At 36.2% G+C, this 27,918-nt stretch overlaps 1 protein-coding gene across 5 annotated transcripts in view; it reads right to left on the bottom strand.

The window, feature by feature from the left end:
• Positions 1-27,918, bottom strand: part of PRKAA2 (protein kinase AMP-activated catalytic subunit alpha 2) — a 125,511-nt gene that overhangs the window by 14,383 nt on the left and 83,210 nt on the right. For 3 of the 5 annotated variants that reach the window (XM_003411055.4, XM_023549552.2, XM_023549551.2), the window contains 4 exons: positions 26,908-26,995; positions 25,313-25,537; positions 1,954-2,458; positions 178-304 (listed from right to left, as the gene is read on the bottom strand). In XM_003411055.4, the coding sequence (XP_003411103.1) occupies positions 178-304; positions 1,954-2,458; positions 25,313-25,537; positions 26,908-26,995 (945 nt within the window). Of the gene's footprint in view, positions 1-94; positions 305-1,953; positions 2,459-25,312; positions 25,538-26,907; positions 26,996-27,918 lie in introns of those variants that run through there. The other 2 variants (XM_023549550.2, XR_002786077.2) reach the window with 2 other exon arrangements.

Below are 27,918 nucleotides of genomic sequence, written 5' to 3'. Positions count from 1 at the left end.
GGGGTAAATTATATTCCCTGTGTCTTCGGTTCTTTTCATTTCACTTATATTTTGGTTAAATCTAGGTATTTAAAAACTAGGATAGAAGACCTACCATGTCTTTGAAATGATTTTAAGATCTTATCAACTGATGCCAAGGTTTATCTTTTCGAAGCTCATGCCTGCATAGCTTCTTACCATCGATGCTTTTAAAATCCAAAAGATAGCTTCTGTTGTCAACCAGGTAAAGCTGTAAGCTCATTTTCACATAGTTGCCAGTCACCGGATTCTTTCTTCTTACACGAAGATGATATGCATTCACCACCTAAAATGAGAAATACTCTTTTAGGAAAAAACAATAAAAATAACAAAATGTTTCTTTTCTTATTGCACAGAACGGAAAAAAAATAAATAAATAACTGAGGGTTGGGAGTAGGGAAAGAATTCCTGAATGATTTTTTTTTCAAATGAGTAGTTTACTTTGGAGGCATTGATGGTTCAGTGGTAGAATTCTCGCCTTCCATTGGGGGAGATCTGGGTTCAGTTCCCCACTAATGCACCTCATGTGCAGCTACCATCCGTCAGTGGAGATCTGTCAGCTGCTATGACGCTGAACAGGTTTCACTGGAGCTTCTAGACTAAGATGTAGTAGGAAGAAAGGCCTGGTGTTCTACTTCCAAAAATCAGCCAATGAGTTGGGGGCTGGCTCAATGGTAACCAAAAACAGTTCACTCCAGAATTTGTTTAATCCCCAATACTACAGCACTTTTAGTGTATCCAAAACCAAAAACCAAACCCACTGCTGTCGAGTCAATTCCAACTCACAGCAACCCTATAGGACAGAGTAGAATTGCCCCATAGAGTTTCCAAGGAGCACCTAGTAGATTCAAACTGCTGACCTTTTGGTTAGCAGCTGTAGCTCTTAACTACTATGCCACCAGGGTTTCCCTTTTAGTGTAAGCAATTAAAATTTAAAGGAAATTTAGAGGTTATATACTGTCTAACATTCATTCCAGATATACTTCTACTCTAAAACATCACTAATAATTTTGGTTGTCCAGCCTCTGCTTGGACACCTTCACCTATTAAATATGGAGTAGAAAGAATACAATGGAACTAAAATGCTAATGGCTTGCATCAGGCACTATAACAGGTACTGTCACAAAATTTAAGTATCACCATAATGCTGTGAGGTAGATATTATTTATCTTTTACAGATGGGAAAACAGTAGCACAGATAATGATGATTCTGAGTTTTCAAAACATCTAACAAATTAGTTTTAAAAAAAAAAGTTCACAGTCCACAAAAAAGGAACAAGAGGGAAGGGGGCATCTGAAATGAAAAAATGCTTTCCCTCCCACATATGTTCAAATAGAATTTAAATTAAGTACTAATTTTTTTTAAAAAAAAGAAAATGTGGGCTGACGGTAAGAAAAATATGCTATAACTAAGTATAAAAGCACCAGTCAAATAAGAGTTTTTCTCAGCCTAGAGAAGTATTTGTTGACTGAATTAACATGTTCCGATGATATAATTTGTATTGACTACTAGTTGTCACCGTCACCAAAAAAACAAGCAAACAAACAAACTTCATTTAAAAAAGAGAGAACATGAAAGCATATTATCTGTGAAGACTCAGGACTTTTTATTGCGATGATGCATGGGCTATTTTCTCAGGTGATTTCAAGCTGATTACTGTTTCTTGGACAGGAATGCTATTTTATAATTCAAAATAGGTCCACAACATCATCAGCTTTTCATCCTTATGGAGGTTCATTCTTTTGTTTTGAATGAACACAGTGTATTATTAGGAACAATGGGATTTATCAGCCAGAAGTATCAAGACAACTAAATTCATATCTAAATTAAAAACAACTTTTTACTGACCTCAGTACTCACCTCGGCAGTTCAACAGCTCACTATATATGGTAAATGGTTTCTACATATGATCTTAACGCACTACAATTTCCTACCTTCCATTCAAAATCCAGCTGCTTCATAGCTCGGTAAACTTCAGCCATAATGTCATAAGGTTTGCTCTGACTTCGAATTCCAAGATGCCACTTGGCTTTTTTCACAGCTAAAGGTTTGGGCTTTGTCGTATTCAGCGCGTCCAATGGGCATCTTGCTTTGGGGCTGTCTGCTATAAGAGGTGGCATCCTTTCTGGATGAGGTTTCAGTCCTGGGGGAATATGCATGGCACTATCATCCATAAACGAACCAGTTGGGGGACTAGAGGCGAGGTAGAACTCACTGGCTTGGTTCATTATTCTCCGATTGTCAATGACAAGATGGTAAGCCACTGCAAGCTGGTCTTGAGGGTCACCGCTATATAAACTGTTCATTACTTCTGATTCTGTACACTCAAATTTTTCACACACTTCTTTCACAGCCTCATCATCAATGACGTTAGCATCATAGGAGGGGTCTTCAGGAAATAAGTAAGTGGGCAAATCTTGTTTAAACCATTCATGCTCTCTAGGAAAAACACCACAATACACTATTGTAAGAATATGCTCTGGCAAGTCCTAAATAATTTAGACATGGGGAAATAAGGCATAGCAGAATCAGAAAGACACGGTCTCTAGTTCTAGCTCTGCCACTTACTAGCTATGTGACCTTGGGCAGGTTAATTAATCTCTAGTCTTGAATAATATGGTTATTCAGACTTGGGTATTAGGCTGCCGTTTTCATGAAAATGAACAAAGTGAGCCTCTTACTTCAAGGAAACCAACGGATGGTATTTTTTGTCAGTGACAAGATTCAAGCTTTCAAGCAAAAATTCAGAATTTTAAATAACTGTATCCAACACCTTCAGTCTTGACAAATTCTCAATACTCAAAAGACTTTTCTGATTAGATTGGTGATTTTTTTTTATATTGTATAATGAAATGTATTATCATATTTTCCAAATGACCAATGTATGATATTACGGAAGCACACAGAGGTAAAAGATACATTCAGGATGCAAGGTAGACCCATGGATTTTAATGTAATAAAGGACTGACATTCACTGGTATGTTTTCTGATTTGATATCACAACTAACATGTTAATCATAAGTGTAATGTTAAAGAAAAATATCCACAATTATCTTAAAGGCTATTAAAATAGTCCTCTCTTTTCCAACCACATATCTGAGCGAGGCCAGATTTTTTTTACAGACTTCAACTATTACAACATACTGAATGAAAAAGTAAACATGGGAAGGTAGCTGTTGCCTTTGATTAAGCCAGACAGTAAGGGGATTTGCAAAAATGTAAAATATCGCCATTTTTTCATCTTTTTTGTTTTGGAAAATTTAATTATTTTGCATAAAAGATGTTATTTAGATTAACATGTAATGGGTTTATTATTTTTTATTTTTAAAAAACAGATTTTAAAAAATTTTTCAGTTTTAATTTCTGGCAGTGGTTAAGAGCTTGGACGCTAACCAAAAAGGTCGGCAGTTCAAATTCACCAGCCACTCCTTGGAAACTCTATGGGGCAGTTCTACTCTGTCCTGTAGGGTCACTGTGGGTTGTAACCGACTCAACAGCAATGGGTTTGGTGTGTGTATACATAGAGAGAGAGAGAGAGTAAATATTGGTAGATATAACCTACGTTACACAAAAAATCCTTTGGAGTCCTCAATAATTTTTTAGAGTGTAAAGCAGTACAAAAAGTCAAGAAGTATAAGAACTACTCCCCTAAATCTCGTTTTCTCAATCTTCTGGGACTTTCCACATACTATTACTATTGCTACCCTAGAATATCCCACCCCTTTTCATTTGTCTGACTAACACGTGCTACTTCACATTTGTTGAAGCATTGCTGCATGGTAGATTTGGGCACCCTTTCAGCTAACTTCAGATCAATATATATTTTGCCTGAGTGCCTTCTAGTCACTGATTAATACATTTATGAATATTTATTATTTATATTCATATAATTTATATAACATATAGCTGATCAATTTATAATCTATAAAAAATTGTTTATATAATATTTATTAGGAGAATATACTCTAGACAAAAATACACAGGTTTTCACTTCATAGAGATTATATTCTAGTTAGATACGGACTAAAAAAATACAAACATAAATATATAGTTACAAATATACAAATTCTGTGATAAAAATTGTGAATGCAAAAGAGGGTACAATGTCAGCATATGATGGGGGGGCCAAAAATAATAACATGATGATGATGATGGTGACGCTACTGCAATATTGCAAGTGAAAAATGATGGTGTGCCGCATCCTGAGGATATATACAAAGATGAAACTTCTACAGCCTCGTGTAAATATTTCTATTATAACATTTATTATGCTTAATGTTCACCACTAAACTGGGAGGTCCTTGAAACAGGGACCATGTCCTATCTCTCTTCCCCAGTAGCCGGCAGAATTGGTGGAACAGAGTAATGCTCAAAAAATGCTGAATAAAAAAATGATGACTTGACACAGAAATATAAAGACAAAAATGAACTAATTAATATGTGCTTTTCTGCAATGTCATAATAAGCACCAGGAAACCCTGGTGGCATAGTACTTAAGTACTATGGCTGCTAACCAAGAGGTCGGCGGTTCGAATCCACCAGGCGCTCCTTGGAAACCCTATGGGCCAGTTCTACCCTGTTCTGTAGGGTCGCTATGAGTCAGAATCGCCTCAACAGCAGTGCGTTTGGTTTTTTGTTGGTTTAATAAGCACCAAATAAACATTTACTGATCAAAAAGCCTAAGATAGATATTATCTTTCAAAAGAAATAACAGAAGACAAGAAGTTGTGTTACATGTCTAAGATTTTTAAAATGATAATGACAAATGGGGAAGATGAGTACTTTCAAAATGGATTCTAAAAATCACTCCTCCATAAAAGCAATGAGAATACTGGCAAAAACTGTCAAATCAACTTTTCAAGACCTCTGGAAATTAACCAAAGGCTTGCAATAATCTGAGAAGTATTTACTCAAGAAAGTCAGCTGAATCTTGGTGAGAACAGTCAGTTTTATGACATTTTAACTTGCCTTATTCCCATTCCTCTTCTCCCAGCTCCAGAGTAGCCTTGAAATCCAATAGACTCACAAATATGGTAGCCGTGAGAACTAGAAGCCTACCAATGACTGAGGGGTGAAAGAGTACCGAATAGGTTTGGAGTTCCCCAAAAGTTCCATCTCCAAAGAACTGTCATTATTTGACCTATCTGGCAATCTCCTGGAAACCCCTACTCACAAGCTTGTCTTGATTTGGCTTGACTCAGAGTTCATTCACTGCAAACAGCCTGCTCCCAGGGGCGTTAGTCAAAAAAAATCATCGGCAGCTGTTTAATGTTGCGTCTGCCTGAGGTAGCAATAACAGTTGGGGCAAGCAAGAAGCTCACAAAAAATTTAAAAGAAAAAGTTAGGGAATAAGAGTTAACACAGAGGGCTTTGAGAAAATCTGGTATAGTTCTGAGAACCAAGAAAGGCACACACATATACGCAGGGCTAGTGTGCGTGCCCAGGAAAGAACTGAGAAAGCCCTAATACCTCACCACTGGCTGATTTGATGCTCTGTACAAGGAAGAAATGAAGCCTAAGGCACAGCTGTAAACGGCCTGCTGGAGCACTGAAGCCATACTCCAAAACACACACACAGTCCCTCAGCAAAGGCTGGGGGACCTATTAAGACATTTAAAGAAATCTCTGTCAAATCATTAGCTGATCACAAAGCTAACCTACCAGACACTTCACTGGCCACACAAAGAATAAAGACTTAGGGAATTAGTTCAGGAAAATTACTAAACAAACCAACAGGAGCAACAACAACAAATCCTGGGGAAAGGAGGAATCTGACTTCTAGAGTTGTCGACTTATATTATTTAAAATGTCCAGTTTTCAACAAAAGATTAGGAGACATGCAAAGAAACAGAAAAGTATGGAACATACACAGGGGAAAAAAACATCAGTAGAAATGGTCCCTGAGGAAGCTCAGACATTGGACTTAGTAGACAAAGATTTTAAATCAGCTATTACAAATATGTTCAAAAAAAAAAAGAAACCATGACTAAAGAACTAAAAGAAAGTATGTGAACATCTCATCAAATAGAGAATATCAATATGGATACAAATTACAACAAACAAATAGAAATTCTAGAGTTGAAAGTGTAACTTAAATGAAAAATTAATTTGAAGAGCTCAACAGCAAATCAGAGCTGGCAGAAGGCAGAATTAACAAACCTGAAGATGAATCAATTAAGATTATATAGTTTGAGGAATAGAAGGAAAAGAATGAAGAAAAATGAACAAACTTCAGAGACTTGTAGGACACCATTAAGTATACCAACATATACATAATGGGAGTCCCAGAAGGAGAAGAGAAAGGAAAAGGAATGGAAAGGATATTTGAAGAAATAATGGCTGAACAGTTCCCAAATTTTATTAAAAAAAACATTAAACACATCCAGGAAGCTCAATGAACTTCTTGTTTTGTATTACAATGTTGAAGAAATGCAAAAATGTCCATACCTAGAAAGATCATAATAAAACTGTCAAAAATCAGAGACAAAGAATCTTGAAAGCAGTGAGCGAGAAGCTACTTGTCACATAAAAGTATTCTGAATGAGATAAACAGATGATTTCTCATCAGAAATCCTGGAAGTTGGAAGGCACTGGAAAAACATATTCAAATGCTGAAAAAGAAAGACTGTCAACCATGAATTCAATATCCAGGAAAACTGTCCTTCAAAAACAGAGGAGAAATTAAGATATTCATTACTACCAGACTTGCTCTACAAGAAGTAATAAAAGGAGTGTTTCAGGCTGAAATGAAAGGACATTAGACAGTAAATCAAACCTATATGAAGAAATAAATAGCACAGGTAAAGGTAACCACGTAGGTAAATAAAAAAGATAGTATGTTTTGTTTATAACTCTTATTTTCTTCTATCTCATTTAAAAAACAACTGTATAAAGCAATAATTATAAAACTGTTGATGGGCTTAAAATGTATAGAGATGCAATTAATATGACAATAATAGCACAAAGAAGGGGGAAGGAATGGAGCTATAGGGGAGCAAAAGCTTTCCTATGCTATTAAAATTAAATTGGTATAGTCTCAACTAGCCTGTTATAAGTTAAGGTGTTAATTGTATTTCCCAGGACAACCACTAAGAAAATAAAAAATAAATAAATAAATGATAAAGGAATTAAAATGGTACATTAGACAATACCTATTTCACAAAAAGAATGCACTAACGGAGGAACAGAGGAACAAAAAGATCTAAGACATATAAAAACAAATAGCAAAATGGCAGACATAAATCCTACCTTATCACAGTAAACACATTAAATATAAATGAATTAAACACTTCAATCAAAAAGCAATGTTTGATAAAACAGATTAAAAAAATACGATTCAACCATATGCTGCCTACAAGAGACATGCTGTAGATTCAAAGACACACATAGGCTTAAAGTAAAAGGATGGAAAATGATACACCATGCAAATGATAATGAAGGGAGAGCTGGAGAGGTTATACTAGTATCAGAAAATATAAACTTTAAGACTAAAATTGTTATTAGCGACAAAAGACATTTAATAATAATGTAAGAGTCAATCCATCAATAAGAAATAATAATTATAAAAATATACACATATAAACACAGACCTGCAAAACAATTCTGTGAAGCAAAAATTCACAGAATTGAAGGGAGAAACAGATAATTCAGCAATAATAGTTGAAGACTTCAATACCCCCCTTTCAATAACGGATAAAACAGCTAGAAAGAGTATCAACAAGGAAATGATGACTTGGACAACCTCATAGACCAACTAGAACTAACAGATATTTATAGAGCCCTCCACCCAACAAGAACAGAATACACATTGTTCTCAATTGCACAGGCAACAGTCTTCAAAATAGACCATAAATTAGGCCACAAAATAAATCTCAATAAATTTAAAAGGGCGGAAATCATACAAGTGATGACGAAGGATTAAAATAAGAAGAAATCACAAAGGAAATTATAAAACACTTTGAGATAAGCAAAAACACAACTTACTAAAACTTATGGAATATAGCTAAAGCAGCTCAGAGGGGAATCAATAACCTAAGATCTCAAATCAATAACCTAATCTTTCACCTTGAAAAAATGAAAGAGCAAATTAAACCCAAAGCAAACAGAAGGAAGGAAACCATAAAGCTAAGGGTGAAAATAAATAAGACAGAGAATAGAAAAACAATAGATGAAATCAACAAAGCCAAAAACTGATTCCTTGAAAAGATCAACAAAATTGACAAACCTTTAGCTAGAAAAAAAAGAGGGAGAAAAGTCAAATTACTAAATCAGGAATGAAGGAGAAGATATTACTACCAAATTTACAGATATAAAAAGGATTATAAGGGAATACTTTGTGCCAACAAATGACATAAACTAGAGGAAATGGACAACTTTCTAGAAAGATACAAACTACTGAAACTGACTCAAGAAAAAATAGAAAATATAAATAGACCTAAAACAAACAGATTTAATTAGTAATCAAAAAACTCTCCACAAGGAAAAGCCCAGGCCCAGTTTCCCTGGTGAATACTACCAAGTATTTAAAGTATTAACACCAATCCTTCACAAAATAATCCAAAAAACAGAAGAGAGAACACTTTTCAACTCATTCCATGAGTCCAGTATTATCCTAATTCCAAAATGAGACAACGGTATCATAAGAATACAGACCAATGTTCCTTATGAATATGGCCATAAAAATCTTCAACAAAACTCTGGCAAACTGAATCCAGCAACATATTAAAAAGATTTTATATCATGATCAAGTGGGATTTATCCCAGGAATGCAAAAGTTTTAAAATACAAGAAATAAGTCAATGTAATACAACACTATTATGGACAACTGTGACCCCCCAAAACTCTGTCAACTAGGCTAGGCCATGATTCCCAGAATTGTGTGATTATCCATCCTTTTTGTTATCCAATGTGATTTTCCTATGTGTTGTAAATCCTGCCTCTATGATCCTTATGAGGCAGGATTAGAAGCAGTTATGTTAATAAGGCAGAACTCAATCTACAAGATTAGGTTGTGCTTTAAGTCAATCTCTTTTGAGATATAAAAGAGAGAAATGAGTGAGCACAGAGACAGGGGACCTCATATCATCAAGAAACAAGAGCCAGGAGAATACCATATACTTGGACCCAAGGCCCCTGCACTGAGAAGCTCCTTGACGGGAAAATTCATGACAAGGACCTTCCCCTAGAGCTGATAGAGAGAGAAAGCCTTCCCCTAGAGCTGGCACCCTGAATTTGGACTTCTGGCCTCCTAGACTGTGAGAGAATAAACTTCTCTTTGTTAAAGCTATCTACTTGTGGTATTTCTGTTATGCCAGCACTAGATAACTACGACAGAATTTGGTACCAAGACAGTGGGATGCTGCTCTAGAGATACCTACAATGTGGAAGTGGTTTTGAAACTGAATGGATAGAAGCTGGAAGAGTTTTAAGATTGCCTTGAAGAGACCGTTGGTGTAATTATGAACATCAAAGACAATTTCGGTGAGGACTCGGAAGTGAAGAAAGCTGTTACACTGGAGACAACGCAGATGGTGAGAAGCAGCAGCAGGGAAACAGCTGCATAAGAGGAATGGCAGCAGCAGAGAAGCGGCAGCAGCAGAGAAGCGGCAGCAGCAGAGAAGCGGCAGCAGCAGAGAAGCAGCAGCAGCAAAACCAGAAGACCAGTGCGACACAGCACTGGAGCCGCCCACGGAACGAGAGAGCTGAGTGCCTTTGCACAGGAGGCTTCCAGGTGGGAGCACTTATCAGTGGAGCTAGGCTTGCCAACTCATGCAGCAAGAGAACTGAGTGCCTTCTGGTCGAAGCTTACTGGCAGAGTGGGGTACCTCCAGGCACTTACTGGTGGAGCTAAAAGCTTTGGAACACTTGCCCCAGTAGGACAGACACGGGCGGTTAGGCCTGAGGGACCAAAAGGCCAAGGAACCAGGAAATAGATGCTGAAGAAACAACACAGGAAGCAAAACTGCCTCGGTCTCAAAGGGTGGAGTCACCACTCAGATGGACTAGTGAATGGGGCCACCTAAAGCCCAGGGAGCAGAGGTGCCATTCCAGTGGGCCTGGAAGGTGGAACTGAAGACCAGGAACAAGGGACCTCTACTCAGAATCTGGAAAGTGTGGCCAATACCTAGAGTCTGGAGGGCAGGGCCATCGTCTAAATGTCCTCAGAGAACAGAAGATTATTTTCAAGCCTTCATGCTAATGTAATATGCATTCTGCTGACTTGCTTGGTGCCGGTTACCTCTTCTTTCCCACCAATTTTTCCCTTTCGTAATTGAAATACCTACTTTGTGTCTGTTCCACCATTGTACTTTAGAAGCAGATAACTTGTATTCTAGATTTCACAGATGAAGAGGAATTTTGGGTTTTGAATTTGGAGTTGAATTAAGACCTTCCTTATGATATCACGGGGTGAATCGTATTTGTTTTACATGTGGCAAGGATGTGAGTATTGGGGGGCCAAAGGGTAGAATGTTATGGATTGAACTGTGTCCCCCTAAAATTGTATGTCAGCTTGGCTAGGCCGTGATTCCCAGTATGGTGTCCACCTTTTTAGGTCATCTGATGTGATTTTCCTATGTGCTATAAATCCTGCCTCTATGATGTTAATGAGGCAGGACTAGAGGCAGTTATGTTAATGAACAGAACTCAGTCTATAAGATTAGGTTGTACTTTAAGTCAATCTCTTTTGAGATATAAAATAGAGAAGCAAGGACAGAGACACGGGAACTTTATACCACCAAGAAACAACAGCCGTGAGAATACCATATTCTTGGACCCAAGGCCCCTATGCTGAGAAGCTCCTCTACTTGGGGAGACTGATGACAAGGACCTTCCCCTCAGAGCTGACAGACAAAGCCTTCCCCTGGAGCTGGCACCCTGCATTTGGAATTCTAGGCTCCTAGACTCTGAGTGAATAAATTTCTCTTTGTTAAAGCCATCCACTTGTATTTCTGTTACAGGAGCACTAAATAAGACAAGCACATCTGAAAAGAATAAAGGAAAAAAGACATATGACCATATCAAAAGAATTAAAAAAAAAAAAATTGACAAAATTCCTCACCCTTTCATCATAAAAATACTCAAAAAACTAGGCCTAGAAGGGAACTTCATCAACTTGATATAGGTCATCTATAAAAAGCCACAGCTAACAACATACTTAACAGTGAAAATCTGAAAGCTTTCTCCCTAGGATCAGGAATAAGACAAGAATACCTATTCTTGACACTTCTATTTAATACTGTACTAGAGGTGACAGCCAGGGCAATTAGGTAAGAATAGAAATGAAAGGCATCAGCTTGGAAAGAACTAAGTAAAGCAATTACTATTCACACATGACATGGTCTTGTACAGTAAAATCTACAAAAGCAAGAACCTATGTAAGGTGGAAACCTATCACAAGAGGAAAATTCAAATATTTTCCACTAAGTCAAGCAACAGAAAAGTGGTAAGACTGCTCCATGTTAAAGGTGAAAAATTTGTGAGACCTGGAAAAAAAAGGCAGTCCTGTCCAGTTCTGACTCTCACAGGTTTCACCGTATAGAGAAATTCTAAGGAATCTACACACACACAAAAAGTTAGAATATAAACAAGTTCAACAAGGCTGGAGGATACAAGATGACTATACAAAAATCAATTATATTTCTATATACTAACAATGAATTATGTAAAAAATAAAATCAAGAACACAATTCCATTTTCACTAGCATCAAAAAGAGTAAAATATTTAGAAATAAATTTAACAAAAAAATGTAAGACTTGTTCACTAAAAATAACAAAACATCATTGAAACCTATTAAAAGAGGCTTAAATAGATGGAAAGATACTCTGTGTTCACTGATTCAAAATTTTAGTATTAGCAATACTTTCCAAGTTACAGATTCAACACAATCCCTATCAAAATCCTATTTGCCTTCTTTTTGGGGGATAAACTGGGAAGCTCATTCTAAGAGTTATATGGAAATGCAAGGTACATAGCAAAACCAAAATAATCTTTAAAAAGAAGAACAAAGTTGAAGGATTAATACCTCCCAATGTCAAAACTAAGGAAACCCTGGTGGCGTAGTGGTTAAGAGCTACTGCTGTTAACCAAAAGTCCGGCAGTTCAAATCCACCAGGCACTCCTTCAAAACTCTATGGGGCAGTTCTACTCTGTCCTATAAGGTCACTATGAGTCAGAACCGACTTGATGGCAGTGGGTTTTGGTTTTTTGTTTGTTTAATGTCAAAACTTATTACAAAGCTACAGTAACCAAGACAGTGTGATACTGACGGAAGGACAGACATATATATAGGTCAAAGGAATAAGCAGATTTAAGAGTCTAGAAATAAACCGTTAATTTGAGGTCAACTGATTTTGTAGAAGAGTGCCAAAAAGGAAAAGGTGTCAAGAAAGGAAGAGAAAATAGTCTTTTCAACAAATGACGATAAGACAACTGAATATCCACATACAGAAGAATGAATGTGGGCCCCTACCTCACACCATATATAAAAATTAACTCAACATGGGTCAAAGACCTCAATGTAAGAGCTAAAACTATAAAACTCTTAGAGGAAAACATAGGAGTAAATCTTCATGACCTTTGATTATGGAATGTTTTCCCAGGTATGACACCAAGAGCACAAGCAACAAAAGAAAAAACAGATAAACTGGACATGATCAAAATTAAAATACTTTCTGCATAAATGACACCATCAAGAAAGTTAAAAGACAACCCATGGAGAAAATATTTGCAAATCATTTACCTAATAATGGACTAGTATCCAGAATATATAAGGAAGTCTCATAACTCAACAATAAAAAAAGAAATATACTAGTTAAATTAATGGCAATGGGTTGAACAGGCATTTCCCCTGAAGAATACATAAAAATGATCAATAATCACATGAAAAAATACCACAATGAGATACTACTTCATACCTACTGGGATGGCTATAATCAAAAGGACAAATAATAGCAAGTGCTGATAAGGTTGTAGAGAAACTGGAACACTCATACTCTGCTGGTGGGAATGTAAAATGGTGCAGCTGCCTTGGAAAGCAGTTTGGAAGTTTCCTAAGAAGTTAACCATAGAGTTCCACATAACATAGGAAGCCCACTCATCGGTATATACAACCATGAGAACTGAAAACATAAAACTACATAAAAACTTACACAAAAATGGTCATAGGAACGTTATTCGTAACAGCCCAAAAGTAGAAACAACCCAAATGTCCATTAGCTGATGAATGGATAAACAAATAGTGGTATAGCCATATAATGGAGTATTTCTCAAGCAAAAAGGGATTAAGTATTGATGCATGATACGCTATGGATCAATCTTGAAAACATGCTAAGTAAAAGAAGCCAAACACAAAATGCTACATATTATATGATTTCACTTATGTGAAAAATTCAGGAGCTGAGGTAAGGGAGAACGGGGAGTGAGATCTAATTAGTATGGGGTTTCTTTTGGGGTGAAAAAATATTCTGAAATTAGATAGTGGCAATGATTGCACAACTTTGTAAATATACTAAAAGGCACAGAACTGTAAGTTTTATGGTATGTGAATTATAACAATAAATAAAATTTCAAAAACGGTAAACAGGAAAATAATCTAAATTTTTCTTAGTCATTGAGCCAACCGTAATTGGCCATATGATCATAATTTTGTACACGATAACTATCTATTAAAATGCCATATTATCAGCTTTTGATTTTCAGGAGTCAGTTTCTTAATTAACTCTATCAAAGTGAGCTGTAACCATGAAGTTTATGAAAGTTCACCTGAGACAAATTAATTCACTTCAAAGGCACCAAAAATTATGTCTATCAATATCACCTGATATCTGATTTTGATATACTACATGACTTAAGACTAAAGCTATAAAGGTTATCAATCAAATTTTTAAAATCTCACAATGTGGCCAAACTTCTTTTAAGTGTAGTTTAAAGGTTCTTATATCTTCACTTTAAAAACATTAATAGTTAAAACAGAGAGAGAATAGTTGAAGATCTGTTGGCAGAAAACCTCCCTGACATCATGAAAGACCAAAGGATATCTATCCAAGATGCTCATCGAACCCCATTTAAGACTGATCCAAAAAGAAAATCACCAAGACATATTATCATCAAACTTGCCAAAACCAAAGATAAAGAGAAAATTTTAAAAGCAAACAGGGATAAAAGAAAGGTCTCCTACAAAGGAGAATCAATAAGAATAAGTTCAGACTACTCAGCAGAAACCATGCAGTCAAGAAGGTGATGGGATAACATATACAGAGCACTGAAGGAGAAAAACTCCCACCCAAGGATCATATATCCAGCAAAACTCTCTCTCAAATATGAAGGCGAAATTAAGACATTTACAGATAAACACAAGCTTAGAGAATTTGCAAAAACCAAACCAAAGCTACAAGAAATACTAAAGGAAATTGGTCAGAAAACCAGTAATATCAGTTACCAGCACAACACAAGGTCACAGAACAGAGCATCCTGATATCAACTCAAATAGGGAAATCACAAAAACAAATTAAGATCAATTTTAAAAAGAAAAAACCGCTCAAAACAGGGAATCATTGAAGTCAATATGTAAAAGATCACAATAATCAAAAAGAGGGACTAAATACAGGTGGCATAGAACTGCCATATGGAGAGGGATACAAGGCGATATAGGACAAGTTAGGTTTTTACTTGGAAAAATAGGGGTAAATATTAAGGTAACCACAAAGAGGTATAACAACTCCATAACTCAAAATAAAAACCAAGAAAAACATAACGACTCAGCAAACATAAAGTCAAATACTATGAAAATGAGGAATACGCAATTTACAAACAAAAACGTCTCAGCACAAAAAAGTTTAAGTGGACAAATGAAATTGTCAACAACACACATAAAAAGGCATCAAAATGACAGCACGCTGAATGTAAACGGACTAAATGCACCAATAAAGAGACAAAGAGTCTCAGCCTGGATAAAGAAACACAATCCATCTATATGCTGCCTACAAGAGACACACCTTAGACTTAGAGACACAAACAAACTAAAACTCAAAGGATGGAAAAACATATATCAAGCAAACAACAAGCAAAAAAGAGCAGGAGTAGCAATATTAATTTCTGACAAAATAGACATTAAAGTTAAATCCACCACAAAGGATAAAGAAGGACACTGCATAATGATTGAATGGACAATTGACCAGGAAGATAGGACCATATTAAATATTTGTCCACCCAATGACAGGGCTGCAAGATACATAAAACAAACTTTAACAGAACTGAAAAGTGAGATAGACACCTCCACAATTATAGTAGGAGACTTCAACACACCACTTTCGGAAAAGGAAAGGACATCCAGTAAAAAGCTCAATAGAGACACGGAAGACCTAATTGCTACAATCAACCAACTTACCTCATTGACTTATACAGAACGTTCCACCCAATTGCTGCAAAGTATACTTTTTTTTCTAGCGCACATGGAACATTCTCTAGAATAGACGACATATTAGGTCATAAAACAAACCTTTGCAGAATCCAAAATATCGAAATATTGCAAAGCATCTTCTCAGACCACAAGGCCATAAAAGTGGAAATCAGTAACAGAAAAATTAGGGAAAAGAAATCAAATACTTGGAAACTGAACAATACCCTGCTGAAAAAAGACTGGGTTATAGAAGACATTAAGGAGGGAATAAAGAAATTCATAAAATGCAACGAGAATGAAAATACTTCTATCAAAACCTCTGGGACACAGCGAAAGCAGTGCTCAGAGGTCAATTTATATTGATAAATGCACACATACAAAAAGAAGAAAGAGCCAAAATCAGAGAACTGTCCCTACAACTTGAACAAATAGAAAGTGAGAAACAAAGAATCCATCAGGCACCAGAAGAAAACAAATAATAAAAATTAGAGCTGAACTAAATGAATTAGAGAACAGAAAAACAATTGAAAGAATTAACAAAGCCAAAAGCTGCTTCTTTGAAAAAATTAACAAAATTGATAAACCATTGGCCAGATTGACTAAAGAAATACAGGAAAGGAAACAAATAACCTGGATAAGAAACGAGATGGGCCACATCATAACAGACACAAATGAAATTAAAAGAATCATATCAGATTATTACAAAAAATTGTACTCTAACAAATTTGCAAACCTAGAAGAAATGGATGAATTCCTAGAAAAACACTACCTACCTAAACTAACACAATCAGAAGTAGAACAACTAAATAGACCCATAACAAAAAAAGAGATTGAAACGGTAATCAAAAAACTCCCAACAAAAAAAAAGCCCTGGCCCGGACGGCTTTACTGCAGAGTTCTACCAAACTTTCAGAGGAGAGTTAACACCACTACTACTAAAGGTATTTCAAAGCACAGAAAATGACAGAATACTGCCTAACTCATTCTATGAAGCCACCATATCCCTGATAACAAAACCAGGTAAAGACATTACAAAAAAAGAAAATTACAGGCCTATATCCCTCATGAACATAGATGCAAAAATCCTCAACAAAATTCTAGCCAATAGAATTCAACAACATGTCAAAAAAATAATCCACCACGACCAAGTGGGATTTATACCAGGTTTTTTATGCAAGGCTGGTTTGATATTAGAAAAACCACTAATGTAATCCACCATATAAATAAAACAAAAGAAAAAACCATATGATCCTATCAATTGATGCAGAAAAGGCATTTGACAAAGTCCAACACCCATTCGTGATAAAAACTCTCACCAAAATAGGAATTGAAGGAAAATTCCTCAACATAATAAAGGGCATCTATACAAAGCCAACAGCCAACATCACTCTAAATGGTGAGAGCCTGAAAGCATTTCCCTTGAGAACGGGAACCAGACAAGGATGCCCTTTATCACCGCTCTTATTCAACATTGTGCTAGAGGTCCTAGCCAGAGCAATTAGGCTAGAAAAAGAAATAGAGGGTATCCAGATTGGCAAGGAGGAAGTAAAATTATCTCTATTTGCAGACGACATCATCTTATACACAGAAAACCCTAAAGAATCCTCCAGAAAACTACTGAAACTAATAGAAGAGTCTGGCAGAGTCTCAGGTTATAAGATAAACATACAAAAATCACTTGGATCCCTCTACATCAACAAAAAGAACACTGAAGAGGAAATCACCAAATCAATACCATTCACAGTAGCCCCCAACAAGATAAAACGCTTAGGAATAAATCTTACCAAAGATGTAAAAGACCTATACAAAGAAAGCTACAAAGTACTACTGCAAGAAACTAAAAAGGACCTACTTAAGTGGAAAAACACACCTTGCTCATGGATAGGAAGACGTAACATAGTAAAAATGTCTATTCTACCAAAAGCCATCTATACATACAATGCACTTCTGATCCAAATTCCAACGACATTTTTTAATGTGATGGAGAAACAAATCGCCAACTTCATATGGAAGGGAAAGAAGCCTCGGATAAGTAAAGCATTACTGAAAAAGAAGAAAGTGGGAGGCCTCACTCTACCTGATTTTAGAACCTATTATACAGCCACAGTAGTCAAAACAGCCTGGTACCGGTACAACAACAGACACATAGACCAGTGGAACAGAATTGAGAACCCAGATATAAATCCATCCACATATGAGCACCTGATATTTGACAAAGGCCCAGTGTCAATTAATTGGGGAAAAGACAGTCTTTTTAACAAATGGTGCTGGCATAACTGGATATCCATTTGCAAAAAAATGAAACAGGACCCATACCTCACACCATGCACAAAAACTAACTCCAAGTAGATCAAAGACCTAAACATAAAGACTAAAACGATAAAGATCATGGAAGAAAAAACAGGGACAACGTTAGGAGCCCTAATACAAGGCATAAACAGAATACAAAACATTACCAAAAACGACGGAGAGAACTAGGTAACTGGGAGTTCCTAAAAATCAAACACCTATGCCCATCTAAAGACTTCACCAAAAGGGTAAAAAGACCACCTACAGATTGGGAAAGATATGACATCTCTGACCAGCGCCTGATCTCTAAAATCTATATGATTCTGTTAAAACTCAACCACAAAAAGACAGACAACCCAATCAAGAAGTGGGCAAAAGATATGAACACACACTTCACTAAAGAAGATATTCAGGCAGCTAACAGATACATGAGAAAATGCTCTCGATCATTAGCATTAGCCATTAGAGAAATGCAAATTAAAACTATGATGAGATTCCATCTCACTCCAACAAGGCTGGCATTAATCCAAAAAACACAAAATGATAAATGTTGGAGAGGATGTGGAGAGATTGGAACACTTATACACTGCTGGTGGGAATGTAAAATCGTACAACCACTTTGGAAATCTATCTGGCGTTTTCTTAAAAAGTTAGAAATAGAACTACCATACAACCCAGAAATCCCACTCCTCTGAATATTAAAATATATATATATATATACCCTAGAGAAATAAGAGCCTTCACACAAACAGATATATGCACACCCATGTTTATTGCAGCTCTGTTTACAATAGCAAAAAGCTGGAAGCAACCAAGGTGTCCATCAACAGATGAATAGTTAAATAAATTGTGGTATATTCACACAATGGAATACTACACATCGATAAAGAACAGTGACGAATCTGTGAAACATTTCATAACATGGTGGAACCTGGAAGGCATTACGCTGAGTGAAATTAGTCAGAGGCAAAAGGACAAATACTGTATAAGAGGACTATTATAAGATCTTGAGAAACAGTATAAACTGAGAAGAACACATACCTTTGTGGTTACGAGGCGGGGAGGGAGGGAGAGTGGGAGAGGGTTATTTACTGATTAGTTAGTAGATAAGAACTGCTTTAGGTGAAGGGAAGGACAATACTCAATACACGGAAGGTCAGCTCAACTGGACTGGACCAAAAGCAAAGAAGTTTCCGGGATAAACTGAATGCTTCAGAGGTCACCGGAGCAAGGGCGGGGTTTGGGGACTATGGCTTAAGAGGACTTCTAAGTCAATTGGCAAAATAATTCTATTATGAAAACATTCTGCATCCCACTTTGAAGAGTGGCATCTGGGGTCTTAAATGCTAACAAGTGGCCATCTAAGATGCATCAATTGGTCTCAACCCACCTGGAGCAAAGGAGAATGAAGAACACCAAGGTCACACGATAACTATGAGCCCAAGAGACAGAAAGGGCCACATGAACCAGAGACTTACATCATCCTGAGACCAGAAGAACTACATGGTGCCCGGCCACAACTGATGACTGCCCTGACAGGGAGCACAACAGACAACCCCTGAGGGAGCAGATCAATGGGATGCAGACCCCAAATTCTCATAAAAAGACCATACTTAATGGTCTGACTGAGACTAGAGGAATCCCGGCGGTCATGGTCCCCAAACCTTCTGTTGGCCCAGGACAGGAACCATTCCCAAAGATAACTCATCAGACATGGAAGGGACTGGACAATGGGTAGGAGAGAGATGTTGACAAAGAGTGAGCTACTTGTATCAGGTGGACACTTGAGACTGTGCTGGCATCTCCTGTCTGGAGGGGAGATAGGAGGGTAGAGAGGGTTAGAAACTGGCAAAATTGTCACGAAAGGAGAGACTGGAAGCGCTGACTCATTAGGGGGAGAGTAAGTGGGAGTATGGAGTAAGGTGTATATAAGCTTATATGTGACAGACTGACTTGATTTGTAAACGTTCACTTAACGCTCAATAAAAATTATTAAAAAATATATTAATAAAAAAATATTAATAGTTAACATTATATGCTAAATGTAGTTTCAATAGCTTTAATAATAATAGGATGAATATTTGCAATTACTGTTACTCAACTGTTTTTGACCTACAGAAATGGCAATTTTATGTGTTTCAATATAGGAATACCCCACCAATAAATAATACATCAAGTCTACTCCGATTCATAGCAGCCCTATGTACAACAGAATGAACACTGGCCAGTCCTGCGCCATTCTCACAACTGCTGCTATATTTGAGCGCAATGCTGCAGTCACTGTGTCAATCCATCTTGTTGAAAGTCGTCTTCTTTTTCGCTGACCCTCCACTTTACCAAGCATGATATCCTTCTCCAGGGACTAGTCCCTCCGGATAACATGTCCAAAGTACATGACACGAAGTCTCGTCATCCTTGCTTCTAAGGAGCATTCTGGCTGTTTCTTCCAAGACAGATTTGTTCATTCTTTTGGCAGTCCATGGTATATTCAATATTCTTCACCCACACCATAATTTAAATGCATCAGTTCTTCTTCGGTCTTCCTTATTCATTGCCCAGTTTTCGTATGCATACGAGGTGACTGAAAATACCATGGTTTAGGTCAGGTGCACGTTAGTACTCAAAGTGACATCTTTACTTTTTAACACCTTAAAGAACTCTTCGCAGCAGATTTGCCCAGTGCAATGTGTTGCTTGATTACTTGAGTGCTGCTTCCATGAACGTTGATTGGGGATCCAAGTAAAATGAAATCCTTCACAACTTCAATCTTTTCTCCATTTATTATGTTACTTACTGGTGCAGTTGTGAGGGTTTTTATTTTCTTTATGTTGAGGTATAATCCATAATGAAGGTTGCAGCCTTTGGGCTTTGTCAGTAAGTGCTTCAAGTCCTCTTCAGTTTCAGCAAGCAAGGTTGTGTCATCTACATGACGCAGGTTGTTAATGAGTCTTCCTCCAATCCCGATGCCGTATTCTTCACATGATATAGACAGATAAGTTGATAGGAAGGTAGGTAGGTAGGCAGAGGTAATAAAAAGGCAGAGAGAGGGGTGGGGAGAGAGGAAGAGAGAGATAAAGACAGAGAGACAAAGACGGAGTGAAACAGAAAGACAGACAAATATATATAACTCACCTTGGGAGAGTTAATTCAGAACGTGACCCCTGAAAATCAAAAGCTAGAAGTATGACCTCTATATATGAAGAGGTTAATTAACATGCCCACAGCGAGTAAACAGAAGAGTAAGACAGTTGAACTTCAGGTCCCTCGCTTTTAACCACAATAACATTAATACTAATACTAAATTTAAAGCACTTGAAAGAACAAAAGATTTCCGTGAAGGCTATGTCTGTCTTGTTTACCCTTATATTCGGAGCACCTAGCATAGGACTTGCACAGAGTAGATGCTAAGTAAGTATTTGTAGAACGAATAAAAGGAAAACTGATTAAATGAACTAATAAATATGGATACAGATTTCCTAGCCTTCAATGACTTACCACCGTATAAGCTAAATAGGCTATGCACCAAAAATAAATATAGCATAGAACACTGTGGCATAAGAGAAATATAGATATTATGGTATATCAAGAGGAACAGATGTCAAGGAAGTGATGCAGCAATTTGGAATAGTGGAAATACCATAGGTTTTGAATTCAGGGAAGTGGTGAGTTGGGACCCAGTTCTGCCTCTCAGTAGTTGTGCAATTTTCAACAAACAACACAGATTTACTCAATACCTACCATGTGCCAGAAATTGTGCATTGTGATAGGAATTAATGCTTGGTCCCTAAATTGAAAGAATTTATAGTTGGGGCAAAGAGATACATAAGCAAATCATTATTAGATAACTTTTGTAAGCTTCAGTTTCATGATCAGTAAAATAAGAATAATAATACTATCCATTAAGAGTCACTGCTGGTGCAGTAGTTAAGAGCTCGGCTGCTAACCAAAAGGTCTGCAGTTCAAATTCACCAGCTGCTCCATGAAAACCCTATGGGGCAGTTCTACTCTGTCCTATAGGCTCTCTATGAATCAGAATTAACTTGACAGCAATGGGTTTATTTTTTTTCTTTAATTAAGAGTCAATGAAGCTTTATATATATTCTGACAAAAAATTCTATGGAAGAATCCTGATTAAAAGAGGGGAAATGGAGACCAGAATTTCAAATTCTCATGGAATCCAGAGTTTCTGGAATCATGGAGGCTGTATGACTCCCTGAAAGTATTGCCCTGAGATAATTTTTTAAAACTTAAATCTTATACCAAAAATATTCCTTGAAGTCTTCTTAAAAGCAAACAGTAGTTGAGCTTAATTAATTAAAAAAAGAATGTCTGCCTTGAGCATTGTGCTCTTTTAAGATCTATACATATGGGATCAAACTGACAAAAACAACCAAAAGATTAGATAAGAGACTTAAGAGGCAGTGAGTTTATGTTAATGAGGGTGAAACAACTCAAAAAACGAGGGTGAGAATGGTTGTACAACTTGAAGAATGTAATCAATGTCACTGAATTGTACATGTAGAAATTGTTGAATTGGTATAAGTTTTGCTGTGTATATTCACAAAAAAAATTAAGAAAAAGAGTCAACAAAATGAAATATATTAAGTCTAGCAAAATACTTGATATGTAGTAACTTCAATAACTAGTAAAGCAAAGAAACTGAATATAAAAAAAGAAAAAGGTGGATGAAAACCACAAATTCAAGTTATTTTAAGTTCAAAGATGAATGCCACTACCACTTATCTATGTGAAAATTAACTGATCCTAGTAGACTTTTATTTAGATTGTTCTTCTAAAGCCTATAAATATATAAACATCTGTTTTAAAAACAACAGAATGAGTACTTCTACTATACTAAATTTATATGCTGATACAAGCAGGTGCAAGAATATGAGCATGTCTACTTTTCTAAGAGAAAATGAATGAAGTGAACTATTTATTCTAAAGGACTATGAACACAAAAGATTTTTTCCTATGTTCACTTCCATAACTAACCCTGGTGTTAATTTACACTTTCATAATTTATTTATAAGGCCCAAAACACTGAAGAAAGGCTGGGGAAGAAAAGGATACATAAATGGAAAAGGAATCAGCCCTTGCTTGCAAAAGAGACTGGCAATAGTCACATGAACAACCACCTCGGCCATCACTTAAATATTCCAAGGATCAAAAGTCTCAAAATAGTCATTCTGGCTTATGGTGAGAAGGGAAAGCATTCTGGAAAGATCTCAAAACAATGTATTTGTAAACAAACACCTGATTAAATGATAGGCAAGAACAAAAAACCTCTATCAAACATGACATGATAGGTAATGTGTAGACAGAATGAATCATCTTGGCTTGTATGTGCTATAAAAAGGTCACATTCACAGTAGCACTAGCTACTGCACTTTCCAAAGACTCTCACATTACAAGTGATCCTTCATCTAAAACCACTAGCAGCTATTCTGGGAATCAAAAACTTCACAAAAAGTTGTACATGAGAAAAAGGGTAAAGTGGCGAATACTGTGTAATATATAATTTTGCAACAACAACAGCAACCAAAAAAAGAGAGAGAGGCTAAAGTTACAAATATTACTTATGTACACCCAAACACTTCATGGGATTAGTTCTGTTGATTTGAAGGTTCAGGGTCATGGCTTCATGGGACTGCCTAGTCAATTGGCCTAATACTGTTTTCGAGTTTCTGTTTCACTCCCTAGTTTGGTGAGTAGTCCCTGGGACTTAAAAGCTTTTGAGGGACCATCCAAGATACAGTGATGGGTCCTATTTGCCTGGAGCTGCAGAGAAAGAAAAGTGACCCAGGAATCAAAGAAAGAACTGGACTGCAGATCTAACTACCTCTGTGAATCACTGCCTCCTTTGCTGTGAGACCAGAAGAACTGGATGGTGCCCAGCTGAATATTTTGATCAAGGAGTCAGTAGATGACTCTTGATCAAAAGGGAAAAAATGAGGAACAGAATTTCAAATTCTTACAGAATCCAGACTTACTAAACTTACTGAGGCTGGAGGAACCCCCAAATCTATCATTCTGAGAATATCTTCAGACCATGAACTGAAATTATCCCCTGAAGGTATCTTTAAATTAAACAACAGTTTAGCTAAATTAGTGAAGAATGCTCACCATAAGCATTACACTCTTTCAAAGAATTATATGAGATCAAATTGAGAACAGTAACTCTAAAGCACAGATGAGAAGTTTATAATGTAGTGAGTCTAAGTGAAACAATATGGTGGACATAGCAAGAATGGTAACACAATGAGAAGAATGTAACCGTCGTTACTGAATTGTACAAATAGAAATTATTGAATGGGTATATGTTCTGCTATGTATATTTTTATGAAAATGAATATTAGAAAACAACAAAAAACTTAGCAAAACTTCTGATGCTTTATTTCGCCAACCGCACATAAAATTTATAAATCTCACCGTTTTTCCACTTGAAATTCATTCAGATAATTATGTTTATTCTGAGGATGTACTATATTCTTTTTGAGGGTGCATACACACACACACAAAGATGAGTAAGGCACACTCTCTACCCTTACACAGTTCATAATTTAAGAAAGGAGACAGACACATTAAGAAATAACTAGATACAATATAAGAATGAAAGCGGAAGCAACTAACATTGCCTGGGGGAATCAGAGATTATTTCACAATGAAGGTGACATGTGAACACAATTTTAAAGGATGAATGGAAATCTACCAGGTCAAAAAAGGCAGAAAAGGCATCAGAGGCAAACGGAATAATATAAACAAAGGCATGAAGGCACAGAATATACGCTATGTTTGAAGAACAAAGATTTCAGTGTGGCTGAAGAACTGCTACAAGGTGTGTGGTGGTGAGTATAGGAAATAAGACTTTAGGAGAAATAAGTAGAGCTTTACTATAAAGAGCCTTGTACAGTAAAATCTGAGCACCAATCTTAAGTATTTAGTAGATGAATGATGTCATGGATTGAATTATGTCCCCCCAAAAATGTGTGCATTGACTTGGCTGAGCAATGATTTCCAGTATTGTGTGGCTGTCCTCCATTTTGTGATTATAATTTTATGTTAAAGACAACTAGGGTGGGATTGTAACACCATTACTAAGGTCACATCCCTGATCCAATGTAAAGGGAGCTTCCCTGGGGTGTGGCCTGCACTGCCTTTTATCTTGCAAGAGATAAAGGAAAGAGAATCAAGTGGGGGCAGGGGAACCTTATACCATCAAGAAAGTAGTGCAGGGAGCAGAGCGTGTCCTTTGGACCTGGGTTCCTGTGCCAAGAAGCTCCTAGTCCAGAGGAAGATCAATGAGAAGGACCTTCCCCCAGAACCAACAGAGAGAGACTTCCCTTGGAGCTGATGCCCTGAATTTGGACTTCTAGCCTACTAGACTGTGAGAAAATAAATTTCTCTTTGTTAAAGCCATCCACTTGTGGTATTTCTGTTATAGCAGCACTAGATGACTGAGACAAATGACATGAACAGTTTCTGTAATAAGTAAAATCCTCACAGAATAAAGTGCTGCTGAGCCTAGCATAAAGCAGGCACTCCATTAGTGGTACTATTATTAATACTAGAAAATGTACATAACAGTAACAAAAAAAACAATCACCTTATGTCTTTGATGGTTGCTCGTTTCAGAGGATCAACCTGCAGCATATGCATCAGGAGAGTGGCAACAGAACGATTGAGATATTCTGGAATATAAAAAACACCCCCTCGGATCTTCTTAAATAATGTAGGTACGTGCTCATCATCAAATGGGAGGGTGCCACAAAGAAGAGCATACAAAATAACACCGCAGCTCCAGATGTCAACTTCAGGACCTGCATACAATCTAGGCAAAAAGATGAAAACACAAATCTGAAAGGCAAGTGTCACCTTTTCTCATCCATATGTACTTTTCTTCTGTATATACATAGTATGGATTAGAATATATTGACTTCCAAGGTCCTTTATGAAGTTCATGACCACCCCACAACATTCAATGGTTGTTCCCCAAAGAGAATAATCAGTCTAACAATTGCTATTCAAGTCTGCCAAAAGAAAATGTTACCTTATTTATTTGTCAGAAACTTCTTTAACTGAAACTAACTGACTAAAACATGTAAAACTTTCTATGGTTGATTGTTGATAGAAACATCATAGGAGATGACATTAAACTTGAAAAAACAATACTACAGTGTAAAGGTTAAATCTTTTTACCTTAAAAATTTTTTCATACAAAAAAGGAAACATATGTATGATGGAATTCTTAGCGTGGACACATCTATTTTAAAGAATATTTGAAACATTAAACTGCCTAGCTAGTTCTGTCACACTCCCTCTGACAATATTTACCCTGTATTACAGTATTCTGAGTACCTAAAAAATAATCATTTGCTAGCCCCTATAACTAAGAATAGTTTCTTCAATAATTTGTTCCAGATAACCTATGCCTAGAACATTATTCCCTTTCTGTAACCTTTCTACAGCATTAAAATTCCCCTAATAGCAAGCACCAAACTCAAACCTGGGTCTGAAGTAAAAAAGTAAATCTTCCACAGTTCCAATTAAAGGAATATAATGTTCTATAAAAATTGCTGCCCATCACTTACATCATTTGCTTTATTGTCAAAACTCCTGTATCTGCTACTTACAATAACTTTTTCATACAAATCTGTTAACTTTTTAACCAGAAATTTGTTGTAGAAAGACATGAGTTTACCACTGTAATCTGTGTAAACATTTTAAAAATATAACAATGAAAAAATTACATGAGTAATTACAATCTTCATTTGTATAGCTTAATTTCATGAAATGACATTATCCAAAAAAACCTCATTTTTCCAAACATAAAACAATACTCTCTGTATTTCATAAAAGTATATGTAAAGTATTATTAAAGGACTGTGTCTGATAAGTAAATAACAGTAGCTTAAATTCAATAAATGTTTACTCTCTTATCTGTACTCTTCTAAAATGAAAGAGATGTTAAATTAAGATGTTTCAGATGGGAAAACTCCTTAAAAATATTCATAACAAAATCTAAATTAAATGTTTTCAGTTTTTTTTAATACAACCATTCTACCCTTCAACAACAGAAAAATAATTTATTTCAGCTATGTTGAAAATCTTATCTTCCAAAGATAATCTATTACAATTAAATGTTACCAGAATTAATGCAGGATTACAAAAAGCTTACTCTCTTGGCTGTTATATTATTACCTGCCTGAGATGACTTCAGGTGCTGCATAATTTGGAGATCCACAACTAGTTCGCAGAAATTCACCATCTGACATCATATTAGATAATCCTGAAAATAAAAGTAGCATTTACCTGGTGCCTGACATTTTTTAAAAGTAAACGTAGATAGATGCATGGGGAAAATCTCAAATCTTCAATGCTCCTTCTTACATCATATTTTTAAATTATATATAAAAAAAAAAGCAGTTGAAAACATTTGTTAGACTGGAAAGAGACTATTTCAGGATGCTTACACTATGACAAAAAAGCTAAAGCACATCGCATGTATAACTGGAATTCCCTTTCTAAATAAAAATACTGATTCACTTCACAAATATGAAGTTATCCTAAGTGATATTAACTTTGCCAAAAATTAAAGCACCAAAATATAACTTATCTAAGCAACACAATCACCAACTTGATCTCACAGGCATACACAGAACACTCCACCCAATAGCACAGTACATTCTTTTCCAGTGCACATGGATCATTCTGCAGAAGAGACCATAAATGAGGCCACAAAACAAGCCTCAACAAATTAAAAAAATCAAAATGATACAAGGCATCTTCTCAGATCACAATGCTATAAAATTAGAAATTAGTAATAAAGAATAAGAAAAAAGTCAAAAACATGGAAACTGAATAACATCCTGCTAAAAACTACTGGGTAAAAGAAGAAATTTAAAAAAGCCCTAAAATCAAACAAAAATGAAAACAAAACATACCAAAACCTATGGGACACAGCAAAAGCCGTGCTCAAAGGTCAATTTATAGCAATAAATACACACATCCAAAAAGAATAAAGAGCCAAAATTAATACCTTACAACTCCAACAAACAGAAAAAGAGTAGCAATAAAGCCCACAGTCACCAAGAAGGAAGGAAATTAAGATTAGAGCAGATATTAATAAAATAGAAAGAATCAACAAGACTAGAAGTTGGTTCTTTGAAAGGGTTAATAAATCAACAAACCACTAGCTAAATTGACAAAGGA

The sequence above is a fragment of the Loxodonta africana genome, chromosome 3 (genome assembly GCF_030014295.1).
Source record: "Loxodonta africana isolate mLoxAfr1 chromosome 3, mLoxAfr1.hap2, whole genome shotgun sequence".
NCBI classification, from domain to species: Eukaryota; Metazoa; Chordata; class Mammalia; order Proboscidea; family Elephantidae; genus Loxodonta; species Loxodonta africana.
Note: the sequence above shows the minus strand (reverse complement) of the source record. Positions and strands in the feature narration are given on the sequence as shown.